The 20,511-nt window shown below is 42.7% G+C and overlaps 2 protein-coding genes across 3 annotated transcripts; both read left to right on the top strand.

Annotated features, from left to right (window-relative positions):
- The first annotated feature begins 5,718 nt into the window (after positions 1-5,718).
- Positions 5,719-6,273, top strand: LOC121141503 (keratin-associated protein 4-12-like). Of its 2 annotated transcripts, XM_040749684.1 has the most exons (2): positions 5,719-5,837; positions 5,868-6,273. In XM_040749684.1, exons 1-2 carry the CDS (start codon positions 5,719-5,721, stop codon positions 6,271-6,273), a joined length of 525 nt encoding a protein of 174 aa, XP_040605618.1. The 2 variants fall into 2 exon arrangements, with proteins under 2 accessions (XP_040605618.1, XP_040605617.1); XM_040749683.1 differs by having other exon boundaries at positions 5,719-6,273.
- Positions 6,274-10,743: 4,470 nt separating this feature from the next.
- On the top strand, positions 10,744-17,074 carry LOC121141213 (keratin-associated protein 4-3-like). Its single transcript, XM_040748055.1, is given in 5 exon segments — positions 10,744-11,273; positions 14,627-14,691; positions 15,394-15,467; positions 16,593-16,752; positions 16,755-17,074. Coding segments are annotated over 5 exon segments (909 nt in total). The 3' UTR covers positions 16,835-17,074.
- The last annotated feature ends 3,437 nt before the right edge of the window (positions 17,075-20,511 follow it).

Here is a 20,511-nt window from a genome sequence, read left to right as displayed (position 1 = left end):
CTATAATACCCACTATTGTGATTCCACCAACAAATTTAATGAGAATGAAATCAGGAAAATAATTCTAGTCACAATAGCTCCTGTCACACAAAATAGAATACCTAGAATAAATCTAAGATGGAATAGATCTATATAGTGAAAAATTATGAAATACTGAAGAAAAAAGACTAAGGAACACATTAAATCTGAAAAGGCATACCATGTTCATGGACTGGCAGAGTTCTGAGACAATGGCCATATTGTCCAAGTCTAGCTAAACTGTCAGTGCAATTCCTACCACAGATCCAATGACATCTTTCTTGGAACTGAAAAAACAATCATAAATTTCATGTGAAAGCACAAAACACTAGGAACAGTCAGTACAATCTTAAGCAAGAGTAGAAGCACTGTTTACTTTTTTTTGAAACCAGCATATTTATGGTAAAGAACTTTCATGCTAAAGATGTTGTGTTGAGGTTTATGGTTCAAAGCTTTCACTACATACATGGCAGAGCGGCAGACACCTCCAGGTGAGTGGGATCTGTAGCTAAGTCCAACCGTGTGAGAAACAAGACAGGTGAACACTGAGTCACCTGTATTATGTACTGATGTTAGCTCAAGGATGAATAGAGCGCCCTGCCTCCTACTTCACACGTCTACTGCTCTTGTTCTATATTCACCAACTCATTAGTTAAACTTGCTGCAGGAAGTTGTCTTAGGAGTACTGATTAGTAGATACCTGCTGCATTATGCAACTTGTCTTACAGAGCTACCAAAGTTTCAACCTGAGACTTCTGAGGGATTGCTTACTATGTCCTTATTGGACTGTAGCTATTGTATTTCTCTACTGTATTTCTCTCGATTTAGTTGGAATTACAACTAAAAATACCAGACCTGCTCCAGTAGATCATCTAACATTCAATGTATTCCTTCCCACCCCACATGTTTCCAGAGGTTTGTCTTATAGTTGATTTCAAATCTAGCCAAACAGACAACCAAGATTAACCATTATCACACTAGGTAACTGGTAATGGGGATAAGAATAGGGAGAGAGCAGTAACCAATGGTTTCACATACAGTTTATGATTTAGTAGCATTTACTTTATAGCTCAGGTTACCTGTGTTTCATGACAGGTATGTCTGGGACCCCATGAAACAATCTCAAAAGTGACCCGAAGCAAGACATATATTTTCCTACTGTCACTGATACATTCTAACGGAAACCATATAGGCATTTTCATACCTAGCTGCCAGTGTCACTTCTCATTCTCTATCCAACATCATCCAAATACATGGACATCCAAATTTCCTCTGTATAGATAACCATATATACTTGCAGGAAAGTACTAAAGAAATTACTGATGAATATACATATATTGAAATACACATGTATATACATATACACATATATGTATGTATGTATGTATGTATGTATGTATGTATATATGTATGTATTTGCTATGGTCCTTTAGTCTGAAAGATCCTGTTTCAAATGATGATCTAGAGATTTGAGAAATATATCAGAATTAGAATACAGAAGAAGACTCATATTCTTCCAATCAAACAATATATTTCAACATATATCCTTACTCATTTATCATTTAGACTCTCTTAAAAGATAAATAGGTTTAGTTACATATACACACTGAACTACAGAACCTATATCTATGGTCATGTCAATTTTGTGTAGCAGACTTTCTTTTGGGACATCAGCCATCCCCCAAGTCATGACACGGAGACAATATGACTTACCAATGCTCAGCCTTATCTTATGCCTGTCCCTCTAGCTCTTATAACTTAAATCAACCTGTTTCTTTTCATCTACATTTTCCCTCCTGGATTTTTACCTTTCTTTCATTCTGTATGTCCTACTTTTTGTCTGGCTGGGTGGCAGCTGCCTGGCTGCCTGGTCCACAGCATCTCCCTCTTTTTCTCCCTCATTCTCTTCTCTCCCCTCCCTTGAGCCTAGATTCCTCTTCCTCCTTATTCTCTCTGCCCACAAACCCCACCTATACCTCTTCTGCCTAGCTATTGGCCATTCAGCTTATTAAATCAATCAAGTGCCTTAGACAAACAAAGCAACGCATATTTACATTGTTAAACAAATGCAGCATAAACAAATGTAACACATGTTTGTCCTGTTAAACCAATGTTCCACAACATATTTGAATTATGAAAAACTCCAAAGTTTCTTCATAGTTCCCACACAACCCCATGAGTTACAGTACTCTACACTGTCCAACATTCACTCTGATAGTTACAAGGTTCATCTGGGCTGTCTGTGATCCTATCCCTTTTTTCCCTGTAGAGCTATAGCATTTTGTAATATTTGCTATCAAAGATCTAATTTTATTGACATGGCTCTACTGAGTTTCTCTGTGATGCTGTTCACACCTCTGCCTGCTTTTCCCATATCACCTTAGTTAACAGAGTCTCCATGCCATCCAGGAAACAACCTACTGGGTCATGGGATTTTATGAATACATCTACTCCAACATATCTGTTTCTCTGTAGAGTTTTAACCCTTCCTCCCCTTTCTATGAGTTGTATGAGACCAGATAAATATGGAGTAGTAATCTGTGTCTGTTACATTTCCTCCTCAAAATGTAGCAACAAAACCATCACACATTCATTATCCCACAGTTTCTGTGTACCATGAATTAGGTGCAGCCAGGCTTCCTAGTGTATTACAAGGTTTCATGGAAGGTGTCAGCTGGCACTGGGGTCACCTGTGAGGAGACAACCCAGTAGAACCTGATTCTATGATCACTTCTGTGGTGGCTGAGAGTGTTTGGTCTTTTGAAGCAGCTGAAGTGAGAGACTCAGTGATTGCAAGGTATTGGACTCAGGCTGTTCTCAGTTTATTTTGTTTGTTTTTTGCCATATGAATCCCACTTGGCATGGGTTCATCAAAAACAAAACAACAAACAAACAAGCAATGATGAGGGAAGAACCTGGGTGACGCATCTGGCTAAGAGGAGAGGCACAATCTCCTGTCACTTCATCACTGAGTGCTGCTGTGGTTAGAAGCAAGTGGTCTGAGGACAAGGAATTACATACAACTTGAATACTACAAAGATGACAACAATCAGTGGCCAACTTCAAAGTTGTCTGCTCTAGCTAGTACAGGGTATTTAGCAAAGGAGTAAAAATATACATGTGTGATAAATTTTATCTTTGTACAATATCTGCAAACTTACTATGTAATTAAATTGTGTTTGTCAGTGACATGCACTGAGGTAACATCATGGCTAAGAGAAGTTATATAAAAGCAATTGAGAATGTTAGACAGCATAGAGTACTATAACTCATGGAGCTGTGTGGGAACTGTGAATAAACTTTGGAGTTTTTCGTAATAGTTGCCCCCCCAACCTGAAGTCAATAGCTACACATGGCCAAGAAGAGGTACATAGGAAACAGTGCTCCAGACAGTGATTCAAACCAACCTTGATTCTCTGTTGTTCCATTCTAGTTGATGTCATTCAGGTACTGTGAGTATTAGAGCAATCAGTGGTTCTAAATCACAAACTTGTTTTCTATTACATAAATAATCACTATTGAAATTTTATTATTATTATTTGCCATGCAGACAATTTAACAAGATTATCTCAGATTGCACTGTCCATTGGGATAATCTGAGGAGCACCACAAAATATGGACACGAAGCCCATGACTCTTAAATGAAAAACCTTCTACAGAGGAACCAGACACTGTTACTTGTATTTCCCCCTGGGGGTTCCATCTTGCAGCCACTAAGAACTGTGCTGGCTGTAGGTTTGTGATTCTGTGTACACTGAGCTGCAGTGAGAATTCATTTGGGTATTTTTGTTTTTGTTGTTGTTGTTTGTTTTTTTGTGTTTTTCTACAGGGAAAGGGCTTTCTTTTTTCTTTAATTTTTTGAATTATTAATTTATTTTTTACATTCCAATCTCAGTTCCCCCTCCCTCTTCTCCTCCCACTCCTCTCACTCCTCCTCCACCTCCCATCTGCTCCTCAGAGAGGGTAAGGCCTCCCATAGGAAGTCTACTAAGCCTGTCCCATCATCTTGTTGAGGTAGGACCAAGGCACCTCTCCACTCCCACCCTCCACATCTGTGTCTAGGCTGAGCAAGGTATCTCTCCATATAGAATGGGCTCCACTAAGTCAGTTTGTGCATTAGTGTTAGGTCTTGGACCCACTGCCACTGGCCTCATATATTGTCCCAGCAACACCATTGTCACCTATATTAAGGGAGTCTAGTTCGGTCTTATGCAGGTTCCCCCCAAAAAGGTATTTCCTAATCCTGTTAAATAGAAATAGAAATTTTCTTACTGATAAACACAGTCTTTATCAAATACCTTTATTTCTTCCTTGGTCCCTCTTATAATAGTGACTCCAACAACCACAACAAACCTCCCATGTGTACTATTGTTTAAACTACATATTATCAAATACATGACTACAAGTCAATAAAAATACAAGTAAAACAAATGTTTGCTAAGCAAGTAAGTGTGATAAAAGTCTTCCAATGCACTTGGTCATTAAGTGGTCCTAATTAAGACATTTAATGATGTCATCACATAGCTGCAGCAAGTCTCTGCCTGTTTCTTTTTATACCAGCAGACCATTAATAATGGACTGGTAGCATCCCTCATTTTTAGAAACCCTAGTCACCTGGCCACTTGGGCAGGATGTTTGCACCCTTTAAACAACTAATGTGTCCCTACTATAAATAAATGTAGACTGATATCCCTTCATGGAGATATCTACTTTTTAAAATTACTCATTCTTTTTACATTTTTCAAAGGAGGACTTGAAGGATGAAGCCTAATCCACTTACCCTTGTAGAGACACAGGTGAGACATTTATGGGGTGAGGACCTCCACAGTCACCGAAGGTCCAGGGCCAAAGAGAGCAAGAGGCAGGAAGTTACTCATCTAACTGAAGTTCTGAAGGACATCTGAGAAAAGCAACAGCCTGGGTCAGGATGGGCTACCAGAGACGGAAGGAAAGGAAGCACACGTGATAGAATGAAGACACCAAGATTTTGAGATAGAGCTGAGCTGAAGCCCATTTCCTGTAAGAGGTACTAAAACTGTTAGAGTTTTGTTTATGAAAAAAATCATTTAGCTTTCTACCTAAGTTTGTTCTGTGTTTCTCACTGAAAAACAATCTATGAACTGAACTGTGCTCCACATGGGGCAGGGGATGTGACTTACTAGGCTTCCTATTGTCATACCAATGGGATTTGTTTTTTGTGGTCAAATGTTCTGGGCCAACCTGACCCAATATGGACGAGCCATAGGCATAGGCATAAAAATGTTTCATCCTCCTAGATCACCAGAAACAATTATGGGTCTGTAATAACAATGATTATTGAAGGGTGGGCAACAGGACACCCACCATGAGACTAAACCACACAGTGCCTAGACACACAATGTCATGTGAGAGATGCTTGAAAGAAACAAAAGCAAAAAAGACACGTGGGCAATCGTTCAAAGGAGCTGATGATGAATCTTCATACCAGGAAATGAAGCTGTGTTTTCCATCTCACTTCAAAATGTAACGAGGAGAAGAAACTCGCCTAATTTGATAATCACCTATTTATTAACACAAACAATAACAAGGAAAGGATGCCGCATGTGAGGACAGCAGCCCCTCAGCAGGGTATAAAAGGGGATGTGGGCAGAGAGACTCCCACTTCCAAACCTTCCAACCCACCTTCTTGTAAACCCTTCCAGAACCTCCACCTCTCACACCATGGTCAACTCTTGTGCCTCTGTCTGCTCTGAGGAGGGCTGTGGCCAAGGCTGCTGCCAGCCCAGCTGCTGCCAGACCACCTGCTGCAGGACCACCTGCTGCCGCCCCAGCTGCTGTGTGTCCAGCTGCTGCAGACCCAGCTGCTGCAGGCCCAGCTGCTGCCAGTCTGTGTGCTGCCAGCCCACCTGCTGTCGTCCCAGCTGTTGCATTTCTAGCTGCTGCAGGCCTTCCTGCTGTCGCCCTAGTTGCTGTGTGTCCAGCTGTTGCAGACCCTCTTGCTGCATCTCCAGCTGCTGCCGCCCCTGCTGTGGCAGTTCTAGCTGTTGTGGATCCAGCTGCTGCCGCCCCACCTGTTGCATTTCCAGCTGCTGCAGGCCTTCCTGCTGCCGCCCCACCTGTTGCATTTCCAGCTGCTGCAGGCCTTCCTGCTGGCGCCCCAGCTGCTGTGTGTCCAGCTGCTGCAGACCCCAGTGCTGCATCTCCAGCTGCTGCCGCCCCACCTGTTGCCAAACCACCTGCTGCCGCCCAGCATGCTCTAGTGGTTCCTGCTGCTGAGATCTCTCACCCACAGCCTCCTGTTCGTCATCACCCAGCAATGCTGATGTAGACCTCCTGTGCGCTGATCCTGAGAGGCCCATTGTAAAGCCTCTGTTCCAACTGATAACGATTTTGGCCTCCAAATGTACTGTCCCTACTCCTTCCTGTCTATTTTCTTTCTCTAAAGTGACCATAAATTTAATTTTTTCTGACAACTGTAAGTTTGACCTTATAACCATGGAAAATTTTGTTCTTCACCACATTCTTAAAAATGGAGAGTCTCTTACATTTTAAATAAATCTGGATTTTGCAGGCATACCATATGTATCATGTCTACTTATTTCTCCTATGGGATTTTTAAATGCATCTATCAAATTCTGAAGAACAAAGATTTCTATGTACAAAGACAGCACATGCCAAATCCCTCCCCGTGACATTCCTCCTCCAATACAGACAGATGTCTTGTAGAACAACATGGAACTTTCTCTGGCTGAAGAAGCAGCATTAGACGGGAGAATTAAAGCCCTTAGGCACAGAGTCCAGCCAGTGAGAGGGGTTGGGTGACACAAGCCCTGGCTCACTCATTCAGGCAAACATTCCCTTTCAGTTCTCTATGTGGATAACCTGTTTTCCAAACACAAGTTGCTAAAGAGGCCCTAACCCCCAAAACATGTTCATAGCAACTTTATGAACACTTGGAAGGCCTCAGTGCATGGGTTTGTTTCTGGATCTGCTGTTATGTTCCATAGATCTGCACACCCATCTATTTCTATGTCAGTACTGTCCTATTACTGTTGTCACACCTATACAGGGTACTTAGAGGCTGTGTGTGATGCCTCCAACAACTAACTCAATGAGACAGACACCAGTACGTCAATTCCATCAGCAAAATTCCACTATCTTCCTATCCAAATAAAATACCAAGTCCCATCTAAAATTCTATGCATTTCCTTAAAATTCAATGAAGCATTCCTTCGATGTTTGTAAAACAGCCCTAAAATTTGTTAGAAAGAAGGAAAGAAAGAAAGAAAGGAGGAAAGAAAGAAAGATAGGAAGGGAGACAAAGGAGGGAAGGAAGGAAGGAAGGAAGGAAGGGAGGGAGGAAGGAAGGGAGGAAGGAAGGAAGGAAGAAAGGGAGGGAGGAAGGAAGGAATGAAATGTCAGGGATAGACAAAGAGGTCTTGAGTGGAAAGACAATTTTTTTGCTTTGTTTGGTTTTGTTTTTCTATTGTGTATCAGCACTTCTTATCTGTAGCCAACTGTTGGGAGAAATGGTCACAGATAGCAAGTATCTGTATCAGGGAAGTTTGTATCTAAGCTGTTAGGAGATGTCACTTCACTGAATGTGAGCAAGTCAATAGCTTGGGCTACAGGATGCTTTCACTAACAAGCTATAATAAAGTCAGATTAATATTGTAGCACTCAGACTTTTAAGTGGGTTATGCTAACAGCCACTAAAAGCAGAAACTGAAGCAGGAATATTAAGTGAAAATAGGTATCTTTTTCATGCAATGTGGTCTCACAACAGTTTCTGCTTCCCCAACTCCTCCCAGATCATCCATTCCCAAAGCCCCACCAATCAAAATCCACACCCTTTCTTTCTCTCATTAGACTACAAACAGGCATTTAAAAACAATACAGATAAAATAAAAAAGCAAACAAACTGGAGTAGAATGCTGCAAACATTCAAACAAGAGAAAACAGTCACAGAAAAGGCACAAGGAACATATACAGATGGAGAGACACACACATTTGAACATTAAAATCCCATAGAAACACACCTCTGGAAGCCATATTATATATGTCAAAGACCTGTAAGGGAAGAAAAGAAAGAAAGAAACGTATGAATGAAACTATTGCCCAGACAAAGGAACTTCCAAACATTCTTTTGAGTTTGTTTAGTGTTGGCCATCTACTGCTAGGCACAGGACCAACCCTTGGGAGTGGTTTGTTTACCCAATGAACCCCATATTCAGTTATGTGACCCCATATGTCACAACTCTGAGTTTAGGAAACTGAGCTGTGTATAACAGACAAAGGATAGGCAGATAGCTGTCACATGCTTTGCATATCTAGTCCCGTGTTAATTATCCATTTTGTTTCATAGAAGATAAATTTTAACAAAAGGCATATAGTAATGAATCCTCTGTTTGGTGGTTTCTTCTTTTAAAAAGAATCCAGTCATTGGACTCAGTTCTCTACTGGCCTGTTCTGATTAACATGAGTCTGTGTCTCAACTGGTATGAGACTGGCCTATGATAATACAGAGACTTAACATTATATGATTCTACAGTGTTTAAAGTTAATGCTGAATATTACAAGGGACACAAACACAGGTAATGTGGGCAGCTAGTGAGGGACTTTCAAGTCTGGAGGCTCCCTGGGGTCATCTGTGGACTTCTACAAATTGCTGATGCTCAGACCAGTTAGAAGAAGACTGTCCAGGGCATGGGCCAGGAGTTGACAGTTTGTCATGCTCTGTGGGCTATTCTCCTGTGAAGCCAGTCATGACAACCACTGGTTTAGAGAATGTACTCTGCCTATTTAAGAAGGAAAGAAGTCTCATTTTATTTATTTCGTGTTGTGGCTTTGAGCCTAGTACCTTGGGTGGTGCTCAGCCATTCTTGTACCAAAAGGCATTTCTTTTTAAAAATTATTTTTATTGAGATTATAATATAATTATATCATTTTCCCCTTTGTGTGTGTGTGTGTGTGTGTGTGTGTGTGTGTTTGTGGTGTACATATAAATTCCTAAATACAGAAATACAGCCTGTTCAGTCTGTGTAATATTACGTGTATGTATGTTTTTCAGAGATGGCCACATGGTATAGATAACCAACTGATAGGTTCTTCCACGCGGGAAGACTCTTTCTCCCACTCTGAGTGTTCCTTAGTTGCCTGTAGTTCTTTGAGTAGGGTTGAGGCCTCATGAGCTTTCCCCCATCCTCATAACATATCTACTTGTGTCAGCCTTGGGCAGTTCATGTTTAGGCAGCCATGTTGTTGAGACTCTACGGGTGGGGCTACTGGCATTCCCAGGAGACTCAGTCTCACAGCAAACTCCCTGATGCTCTGGCAGTACCAGTCTTTCCACCCCCTTTGCAGCAATGATCCCTGAGCCTTAGGCACAGAGTGCATTAAGAGTTGTGTTGTAGATGTGTCAGGTAGGATTGGGCTCCACAACTCCTCTAGTAATCAAGACACATGTGGAAGCAGAGGTGTCCTTGGTACTGCAGCAATCCAGAGGAAACTCTCTCTCTGGACATAGAATTATTTAAATCCTCCATCTTTTCAAGCTTTACAAATATGAGCCTAATGGGGAAAAGCCTGTAGACTAAGTGTTTGCTGAACAGATTAATTTCATAAGAATACTGCAAAAGGCTTGGCCACTGAATGGCCCTAATTAAGAAATTTAATGATGTGATCACACAGTTATCCCCTGTCTGTTTCTCAGCTGACCGAGGACAACAAAGGGACTGAAGCATTGTGCATATTTAAAACATTAATCACGAAGGTAACTGGATGGGTGCTTTGTTCCCTTTAAGTATTTAATGTGTACCAAAATAGGTACAGATCAATCTCCTTTTACTTCCTTGTGTGATATATACATGCACACATCACATATTTACACATGTGATGTATACATACATGTATCACATATGTAAGTATATGTAATATATAATCAAAAAACACACAGGTGTCTATATAGAGAGACATTTAAAATGAACATTAAGGGGGGGGGTCTAATCCATCACTTGAAACAGGAAACAGAAGAATCTCCTACTCAGAAATCCAGCCGCGAGCAGGGCATTCAGGTTTAAATTAGAATAAGTGGCAATATGATTTGATTATCAAATGGCGCTGCAAGGTAAATCGTGGGGAAAGGCAGGGTATGGCTGCATATGTTCTGTTAAGCCAGAAAGACGGTTGGCCAAGAAGGGAAATAATCCTGCAGGCCAGAACTGAGAAACCTGAGCTTTGTGAGGCATTTGAGGTGACTATGTTTGTCAGTGCTCACCTAGGCCATTGTGGATGAGCCATTGGTATAATAAACTTTTATCCTCCTGGCTCACCAGAAACAATTATGGGTCTTTAAAACTCATGATTATCTAAAGGTAGGCAGTACAGCCACCCACCGTGATGCTGAACCATGCAATGACTGGACACACAACATCACGTGACAATTGTGTGGAAGAAATTAAGGCAAGAAAGACTCTTAGGAAATGTTTCAAGAACTGATGATGAATCCCAACACCAGGAAAAGAAACTGTTTTCCTCTATCTTGATAATTTAGCCAGGAGAAGAAACTCGCCTAATTTGGTAATCATCTATTTATTAACACAAACAATAACAAGGAAAGGATGCCACATGTGAGGACAGCAGCCCCTCAGCAGGGTATAAAAGGGGATGTGGGCAGGGAGACTCCCACTTCCAAACCTTCCAACCCACCTTCTTGTAAACCCTTCCAGAACCTCCACCTCTCGCACCATGGTCAACTCTTGTGGCTCTGTCTGCTCTGAGGAGGGCTGTGGCCAAGGCTGCTGCCAGCCCAGCTGCTGCCAGACCACCTGCTGCAGGACCACCTGCTGCCGCCCCAGCTGCTGTGTGTCCAGCTGCTGCAGACCCAGCTGCTGCAGGCCCAGCTGCTGCCAGTCTGTGTGCTGCCAGCCCACCTGCTGTCGCCCCAGCTGCTGCATTTCTAGCTGCTGCAGGCCTTCCTGCTCTCGCCCTAGTTGCTGTGTGTCCAGCTGTTGCAGACCCCAGTGCTGCATCTCCAGCTGCTGCCGCCCCTGCTGTGGCAGTTCTAGCTGTTGTGGATCCAGCTGCTGCCGCCCCACCTGTTGCATTTCCAGCTGTTGCAGGCCTTCCTGCTGCCGCCCCACCTGTTGCATCTCTAGCTGCTGCAGGCCTTCCTGCTGTCGCCCTAGTTGCTGTGTGTCCAGCTGCTGCAGACCCCAGTGCTGCATCTCCAGCTGCTGCCGCCCCACCTGCTGCCAGACCACCTGCTGCCGCCCAGCATGCTCTAGTGGTTCCTGCTGCTGAGAGCTCTCACCCAGTGTCTCCTCCCAGCATTCCTGACATGGACCACCCGTGATCTGATCCTGAGAGGCCCATTGCATATTCTCTGTTCTAACTGATAATGCTTTTATTCTCCAAATAACCTTTCACTGCTGCTCCCTGCAGAGTATCCCTTTATAGCATGTAAACAAGTTTGTGTTCTGTCTGGAATCTGTAAACTCTGACCTTAACCCTATAGAAATCCTTGTTGTCTGTCATATTTTTAAAATGGAGATTTTCTTACATGTTAAATAAATTTAAAAATTTGCATTTGAACAAATAAAAAAGTCACGTTTCTTTGTTTCTCTTTCTCAAATTGTTGTCCCTCACCTCTAAAATTCTAGTTAGCTCATCTCCAAATAGCAAAGGAACTAGAGCAGGTGATTTCTAGCATGCCCACACTGCTTCCTCTGCCTTCTCCTCCCAATACAGAAAGATGGTTTCATAGACCATGCTCATGCAACTCACTTCTTGATGATTTTCTCTGACAAAGAGGAGGCTTTAGTAGGAGAGTATTTAAGAATTCTACTCAGAACACATGAGCAGTGGGAGGGTGAGTGAGTAATGCTCTTTTCCCCTTGGATGAACTTGTGCTCTTCCCTTTAATTGAGTCACCTCTACCCCATCTCTGAATCTCTCAACAGTGTTCTCTAAAGTCATCTGGAGGTTACCCCTCTACTGTCACTTGTTGCTAAGGGTCAGATTTGTCCCAGTTGGTCACACAACGGAGGGGCATAAATGACAGATGCCAAGGAGTTAGTGTCAGTAAACTTTTAAGCCACTAAGAGGTATACAGGGAAAGGTTCTCAGGTTAGACTTATCTGAAGTCTGTTCTGCTTGTCCTGTAGGTAACATTTTAACATCTGAAAAATATTGTGTAGGTTCTCTTGTCAGAGCTTGCATTTATGTAAAATGTTCTCCAACTGTCTTTAATCATAAGGGAAAACGTTAGTGTAAGTAAATAGTCCACACTCAGTATTCTCTGCATTATGACTAGTTCTATGTTTCTGTGTTGACCACTGTTAACTTCACAAAGGCTCTTCTCTGATGAGAGCTGGGAGCTGCCCTAATCTGTGAACAGGTTCTAGAGCCGCATCAGTCCCAAATAAACACACAGGAGGCCATATTAATTATGAAGCTGTTGGCCTTGCTTGTTTCTTACTGGCTAGCTCTGACTTAAGTAATTACCCCATAATTGTTAATCTAAGTATGTCTCTTACCGGAGAAGTTTCCGGGCTTCCTACCCCATGGCGTTACATCTCGACTCCTGTGTTTCTCCTTCCCAGAGTCCTGCTGGACTCCTAGTCCCACCTATCTAGATTCCTATTGGCCAGCAGTGCTTTATTGACATATACATAGGACTTCCCCCAACACAACAGCAAAGTCTTGTCTCTGCCATGAATAGACTGACCATATCAGTCTTCAATATTACCACTCATCTTGTTTTGAACAAGCAGTGCTCCCTAAGCAGAGGTATATGGGAAGCCTATATCTCCCGTGGTAGCTGTATGGGAATTATTAGGAAGTGGAGGCCTGCTCACCAGGTGTCTCTCTGGGGTCAGATTTGAGATTTCATGTTCTCCCTAGACTCTCTCGCATTTCTCTCTGCCTCTTTGTGGTGGCCCCAGGTGTGTGGTCTGAGCTCTTGCTCCAGAGTTGTTCTCAGTTGCCTGCATCCATTTCCACTACCATGAGGTATTTGCCTTCCAGTCCTCTGAAACTCTGAGTGGCAATATACCCATTTTTCCATTTGGTTCTCTGGTAATGAAATCTCATATCTCGAGTAGGAAAGTACTTGAGTCCCCAGATGTCCCTTTATGTCTCTTCCTACTGGAAGAGGATAATTTGAGGGCCAAGCACACAAGAACCCCTTTAATCCTACTTGCTGACCATAGAAGGAAATTTAGGGAGGAGAGATGAAGCTAGTAGGATATGGTACTCAAACTGTGCAAATTGGAAATGGAGCACCTGCATTTCTTCCTTGTATAGAGGGAAAATTCAGGGAGGAGAGATGAAGCTTTTAAGAAGTGGACCTTAAGCTATGAGAATTGTAGAAGGTGCACCCACTTTTCTTTCCTTCCAGTTGAATCCATTTGTGCCCCCCCACACTCTCCCTCAGTTGTGACTGCCTTGGGCTACTCACTGATCACTCACATCTGTCTTTCTTGGTATTCTGCTCTCCACAGGCACAGTGTCATCTCCTAGGCTAGACTGTTTGGCATAACAGAGCTAGGGCAATCTTCATATTCTCTTATCAGATTCATGTGCCCTCTCTTCCTCATCCAGTGCACCTCACAGGGGTCTCTACAGATTCTCTTAGGAAGCCATGAGCTCATGGTCATTATTTTTCTACATCGTTCTTTAGGTGTTTGAAGCTTAAGGTTCCAATGAATTGAAATTTACCTAGAGGAACTGGAGGCAATGTGGGGCAGCCCTGAGAGGAGCCAGACAGTTTATAGTTGTGCAGGAGGAACATGCTCTACATAGGTCTCTACCACCCATTGACCAAAGACTTTAAAGGCTTTATTTTAAACTTCTTTTTCCACACTTTACACAGCATACTGAATATCTGTAAGCCAGACATTATGTCATTCACATCGGTGGGGAAATTAAGATAGGGAGTCACACGCCCTAGCCTATCGTGATCTTCTGGCTTTGCTTGGGATGCATTCCCGTAATTGCCAGGTCTCACATGGATTTGGTTTCTCTACAGTCTTGTCATTAGCATTATTCCAACAGAGCTACATTGCCCAGCATTTGCATCAACAGCATCCGTCCAGGGCAGGGCCAGGACTTAAAGGCCTCTGTGTTCTCATGCCAATGTCCTTTCACATTTAGGCTCTCTGTACCCACCTGACACATTATGTGTGAGCCTTCAGAATAGTGAGATCTGACACTCCAAAGGAAGGTAAGATACACTATAAAACCAACTCTGAAACAGGGTGTGAGCACAGGAACATCAGGTGACTGGTGTTCCCTTTGAAGCAAATGGCACCAGAAAGCACTTCCCATAGTATTCTGTGGCCATCGGTTGCCATTGATTCCGAACGCACTGCAAGTAGGAAGGCATGATTTTGCCTTCTCCTTGAATATTGACTCAGGCAGTGAATCTCGCTTGTCTCATTTGCTAATTAGTTCACTAGCAAACCTTCTGGATTCAGGAGTGTTTCTCTGGATATAAGGACAGTGTTCCCCTCAGCAGGGTATAAAAAGCAGTCCAATCTGTCCTACCCACCTTCTTGCAAACCCAGACAGATCCTCTGCCCTCTGACACAATGCAGTGCTGTCATGGCCCATGCTGCTGCCAGACCACCTGTTGCCTCCCTTGCTGCTGCCAACCCTGCTGTTGTGGATCCAACTTCTGCCAGTCTAGCTGCTGTTAGACTTCCTGTTAGAGCAACAGCTGCAGTAGAAACACCTGTTCCAGCCGGACATTGGTGGCGCATGCCTTTAATCCCAGCACTTGGGAGGCAGAGGCAGGAGGATCTCTGAGTTCGAGGCCAGCCTGGTCTACAGAGCTAGTTCCAGGACACCCTCCAAAACAATACAGAGAAACCCTGTCTCAAAAAACCAAAAAGAAAAAAGAAAAAGAAAGAAAAGAAACACCTGTTCCTTGCCAACATGCCCTCATACTTCGTGCTCTTGGGCATTCTCACCTACTCTTACTCCTAAATCACCAAATCTGCCTGATGTAGATCAGTTTCGCCAATCCTCAAAGTCCAACTGCTACTGGTTTTTCCAACAAACATGCTGCCCCACATTTGGGGTCCATCTCTGCCATGTCCTCACCCCTTAATGTTTCTCAGTACTTTTAGAGTTGTTCCATCATCCACAGGAAACAATTTGTTCTTGCTATGTCTTTTTTAATTGGACATATTGTGATAAATCTGAATGATTTAGGCATTCCCAGCTACAAGCCTTATGTCATGTCACTTTGCCTCCTTGTGGTGGTTTGAAAGAAAATAGCCCCCAAAGGGAGTGGCACTATTAGCAGGTGTGGCCTTGTTGGAGGAAGTGTGTCATTGTAGGGGTGGGTTTTGAGGTTTATTTTGCTAAACCTTCCCTCTGTGTTTCTGTCAGGTGACTTCCTGTTGCCTATAAGATGTAGGACTCTCAGCTATAGCTCCAGCACCATCTGCCTGCACAGCACCATGGTCTCTGTCATGACGATAATGGACTGAACCTCTGAAACTGTAAGTGATCCACCCAAATTCAATGTTTTTTTTAGTAAGAATTGTCATGGTCATGGTGTCTCTTCACAGCAATAGCAACCCTAACTAAGAAACTCATGATCCTCTGCCCGCATTTCTAAGAATTTTCAGCCCATCTTTCTAAATGGAAGATCTCAGGGCTGTGGGCTTGCAAGGAAATGCCCCCCATAACTCATATACCTGAATATTGGGATTCAGATGTGTAAACTAACACATTCTTGTTCTTTACCATAATTTCAAAAATAAAGATTATTTTTACACCTTAAATAGGTATACACATAACCTACTAATTACATGTCTCTTCCTTTCTCCTTCCTGAGTTATTACCTTCATCTTTCAAATATTATAGTTCATCTCTATGGTTTGATGAAGAGTAGGGTCATCACTTTCTTAATTGTCATCTCTTATGGTTTGAATGAAAGAGACTTCTTTTACCCCCTGTATGTGAAAACTTGCACTTTACATTGTGGAATTGTTTGGAAAAGATTATGATGTTTCTCCTTGTTGGAGGAGTTTTGTCTCTTGAGGCAGTTCTTGAGGTTTTAGTACCCCCATGCAATTGCCATTCAAGAGTGTGTCATTTGTGAAGTATATGCACATATGAGTACTGGTCCCTTGTGAGTTCACGTCAGAGGGTCCTATCCCATGGATCTATAATTACAGGGAATAGGAAGCAATCAGACATAAGTTGGGTGGCTTAGAAGATCAGTTCTCAACTACCTGAAAGTAGGACAGAGTTGCCACCAAAATAACACTGAGATTTTTTTGGGTAACATAACACAGAACACCGTTGAGAATTCTGGATATAAATTTAAATAAAAGAACTGCTTAGGACATTGTTCACCCAGCATTCGCCATGAATCTTAGTAGGACGTTCATATTTTCCACCTTCCTTGAGTTTTTAATCTGTAAAAAAAACTTGCCAAATTTTACAACTTATTTGTCAACACAAACAATGACAAGGAAAGAATGCTGCATGTGAAGACAGCAACCTCTCAGTGAGTTATAAAAGGGGATGTGGGCAGGGAGACTCCCACTTCCAACACACTTTCATCACAGCCATTCTAGAAATTCCAACCTGTAAAACCAAGGTCAACTCCTGTTGAGGCTTCCTGCTGTGACCAAGGCTGCTGCCAGCCCATCTGCTGCTGGACCACCAGCTACCAGGCCACCTGCTACAGGACCACCTGCTACAGGACCACCTGCTTCCAGACCACCTGTTGCCAGCCACCTGCTGCCAGACCACCTGCTGCCAGACCACCTACTGCCAGACCACCTACTGCCAGACCATCTGCTGCCCACCAGCATGAGCTAGTTCTAGTGGTTCCTGCTGCTGAGCACTCTCACCCACAATCTCCTGTTCTTCTTCAACCTGTATTCAACTGTGAGACGAATCCTGTGAGGCCTACCCTAAAGCCCCTGATACAACTGGGATTAATTAGGACACCAATAATGCTGCCTATACTCATGCCTGATACTACCTCTAAAACGTTTAACTCTTCTCTGGAATCTTTGCAATCTCACTTCATCCCATGGAACAATTTGTTCTTTCCCATGTTCTCAAAAATGGAATGTTTCCCATTAACAAATAAACCTGATTTTTCAAGCCATCATGTCTTCTGCTCAAATTGCTGTTCTCATCTAGCTACGTTTTTATTTCCTCTCTACACAAGTAACAGGTTCTAGCAGTTGACTTCTGAAACACCAGTTTTCTATCATCTTCTGTGTCTTCCTCGTCATACAAAAGGTGGTTTTATGGTCCACAGGCATGAAACTCACCCCCTAATGACTCTCTTTGAAAGAAGCTGAAGCTTAGATAGAAGAATTGAAGTCTCTGGGGCAGAACACCCAAGCGCTGAGAAAGTGGGTGAGCAAATGCTTTTGCTTTTTTTTCCTTTGAATCCAAGTGTATCCTCCCAAAGTCTAGTGACATGGAACGCTGCTGCCTCTAGGCCTGTCCTGCTCATTATAGCTCTCTTTATTGGCTTCCCTCTCTACCCTCAATAACTCGCTAGTTCCTCACAACCATGTTCTCCAATTATTACCTATGAACTCGCCTACTGCAACCTTCAGTATTGTGTCTACTCTTGTGATCATACATCCACAGACGCTCATGGTCCCAATCTCAATATTGACACCACTGAAAATGTTTTCCATACTTTCTGGGGCTTTCCATGTTATAGATATTCATTTTATATTTGCTGTTCCCCAAATGGTAAGTTTGTAACACATGTCCTTGTATATTAACTCCACTTTCTCTGCACAATTTTGATTATTTTTGTTGTCATCAATATTTTGGCTATTTAATTTTCAGTAATGATAGTATTGTATGTTCATAGAAATTAGCAGCATATAATAGTAGAAATTAGCATCCAGAATACATGAGTATAGTGTTTTACATTTATCCCACGTATTACACACTCCTGTTCCCATCCTACTTGTTTAGTTCCCCTCAACCATTATCATGCATTTTTCTTCCCACTTTATAGCTTTTTCTTTTTCTGTGGTGTGTGTCTATGTGTGTATGTGCACATGAGCAATATTGTAAACATGTATGTATGTGACACTTATCTGACAAAACATTGATACATTTCTGACTTTGGCTGATTTTGCTTAATATGACAATTGCCACTTCCATTTATTTTCTTACATATAGTATGGGCATATTCTTAATTTATAAATAATTCTCCATTGTCCATATGTTTCAACTTATATATTCATATATGGACTCTGTTTGGCCTTCCTTCATGATTCCATATTGAGTAGTGTTACAGAATACATGGAAAAAATAGGCATCCCTCTTGTCTTATATTTTTTATTCCTTTGGACATGATGTATGAAGCATTGTAACTAGATCTTCTGATAGGATTATTTTAGTGTTTGAGGAAATTCCGTGTTTCCTCTGGCCCGGACTATTGATTGCATGGGATCCTGGATGGCAGGAAGTGGAAGAAGCGAGCTGGACCCTCCCTTTCAATGTTTTCTGCCTCCTCGCTGTAGAGATGATTTGACCAGCTGCTTCAAGGTCTTCCTGCCTTCGCTTCCCACTGTGATCAACTGTTCCAGAAAAGATGTTCTCTTCTGTCAGTGCTTTTTCTGATTGTTTTATTACAGTAACAGGAAGAGAAGATCAAATCCGGAAATTTCCAACATCTTGGTTTCTCTGTCCTTATTGTACTATGTGTATATATAGTTAACATATCTGTACCTGAGAACTTCGAGAATACTACAGTGTGACACCTAATGCTTAATGTGTTCCTTCCACCTCTACTGCACATTAGTGCTCCAACTTCCAACTCCCAGGAGGCTCACTGATATTTGAAATCTAGGGGGACGGTAGCATTGGCAACTTTCATTCCAAGGAGCCATGAATGTCCCTTGGGATCATCTCACATTTGAAAATCAGCTTCAATATCCACAGAGCCTGAATTAATGTAAAAAAGGATACATCTTCCCAAATGATCACTGAGAATGTAACCAAGTAATTTCACTTGCACTTTGATGCACTCATTTCCTAGTTTCAAATTCTGTACATTAGTCAATTTATTTTATTTACTGGAGAGGAAGCTGCATATAATGCTTATTGTTTTGATACACACACACACACACACACACACACACACACACACACACTGTATCCTGAAGGTAGAGATTCACCCTCACAGGGTGCCATTTCCAAGTTGGCTTCAAGAGGTGGTGGCATCTCGCTATTGTTTCATTTGTTTCTTGATGGTACAGTATGGAAGGGAACAGAACAGTGGACCCTGTGTCTGTGCCCCTGTTTTCAGTGCTCTATAGCCACTGCTGTCCTGGGTGTGGTTATTTAGGATTCTATGTGCCCGTTCCAATATTTGGCCTAAGCACATTAAGACATTGCAAGCTGAGAGCACAGGCTCTTTCACAGGCTGAACATGAACTCATTGAGAAACAACCAGTCTGATAAAGTTCTCAAGAGATTGCACCTGCCTGGGGGTTCCATATCAGTCTCTTTCTTGCATAGAATATACTTAACAGAGAATGCCCTAGTTTCTTTAGACTGGACTCTTGAACACAGCAGCAGGTGGGGCGGCAGCAGCTGGAGGTGCAGCAAGAAGACCTGCAGCAGCTGGACACACAGCAGCTGGACACACAGCAGCTGGACACACAGCAGCTGGACACACAGCAGCTGGACACACAGCAGCTGGGGCGGAGCAGGAAGGCCTGGGCTCTGAAGACACAGTCATACCAGTTTTGTGTGCATCCACTCTGTTGTGAGGAACAAAAATGTTTCCATTGATATTCATTGGTCCTTCTTAGTTACACACCACCCTGCCTCTGTTGCCATTCCTAACTTGTTCATAAAGCATTCTATCCACTGTCATTCTTCCAGTTAAGGGATGCCATCTGGGCTGTGATTCTTGGCAGCTAAGGTCTGCAACAACATCCCCATTAACAAGAGCCAATAAGGGCAGAACCTGGTCCCAATGCATTCCTGTTCTCAAGTCACTGGTCTTTCCGTGCTCACCTGACCTATTAAGCATGAGCCATCAGTCTAAAGCACCTGTATCTGCCAGGGCCACCAGAAGTAATTACAAGAAAGTAGGAATGTGACTTCTTACAGGAAGGGAAGAGGTACCACAAAATGACACTGAAACATGTGGGACCAGGACACAGAATGTCACGTGACAACTGCCTTGGAAGAAATTAAAAAAAAGAAAAGAAAAGCCACTTAGGAGATGGTTCAGCAAGAAATGGCAATAAGTCCTAATAAGCCAGGAAAGGAATCATGTTTTCCATTCACCTTGAAAATGTAACCAGGAAAAGAAACTCGCCTAATTTGGTAATCACCTATTTATTAACACAAACAATAACAAGGAAAGGATGCCGCATGTGAGGACAGCAGCCCCTCAGCAGGGTATAAAAGGGGATGTGGGCAGGGAGACTCCCACTTCCAAACCTTCCAACCCACCTTCTTGTAAACCCATCCAGAACCTCCACCTCTCGCACC

The sequence above is a fragment of the Mesocricetus auratus genome, unplaced genomic scaffold (assembly GCF_017639785.1).
Source record: "Mesocricetus auratus isolate SY011 unplaced genomic scaffold, BCM_Maur_2.0 Super-Scaffold_100007, whole genome shotgun sequence".
NCBI lineage: Eukaryota > Metazoa > Chordata > Mammalia > Rodentia > Cricetidae > Mesocricetus > Mesocricetus auratus.
This window is presented reverse-complemented; position numbering and strand designations above follow the sequence as displayed.

Excerpts from the sequence above, each read along its gene's own strand:
- LOC121141503 (XM_040749683.1), top strand. The coding sequence starts at position 5,719 with ATGGTCAACTCTTGTGCCTCTGTCTGCTCTGAGGAGGGCTGTGGCCAA.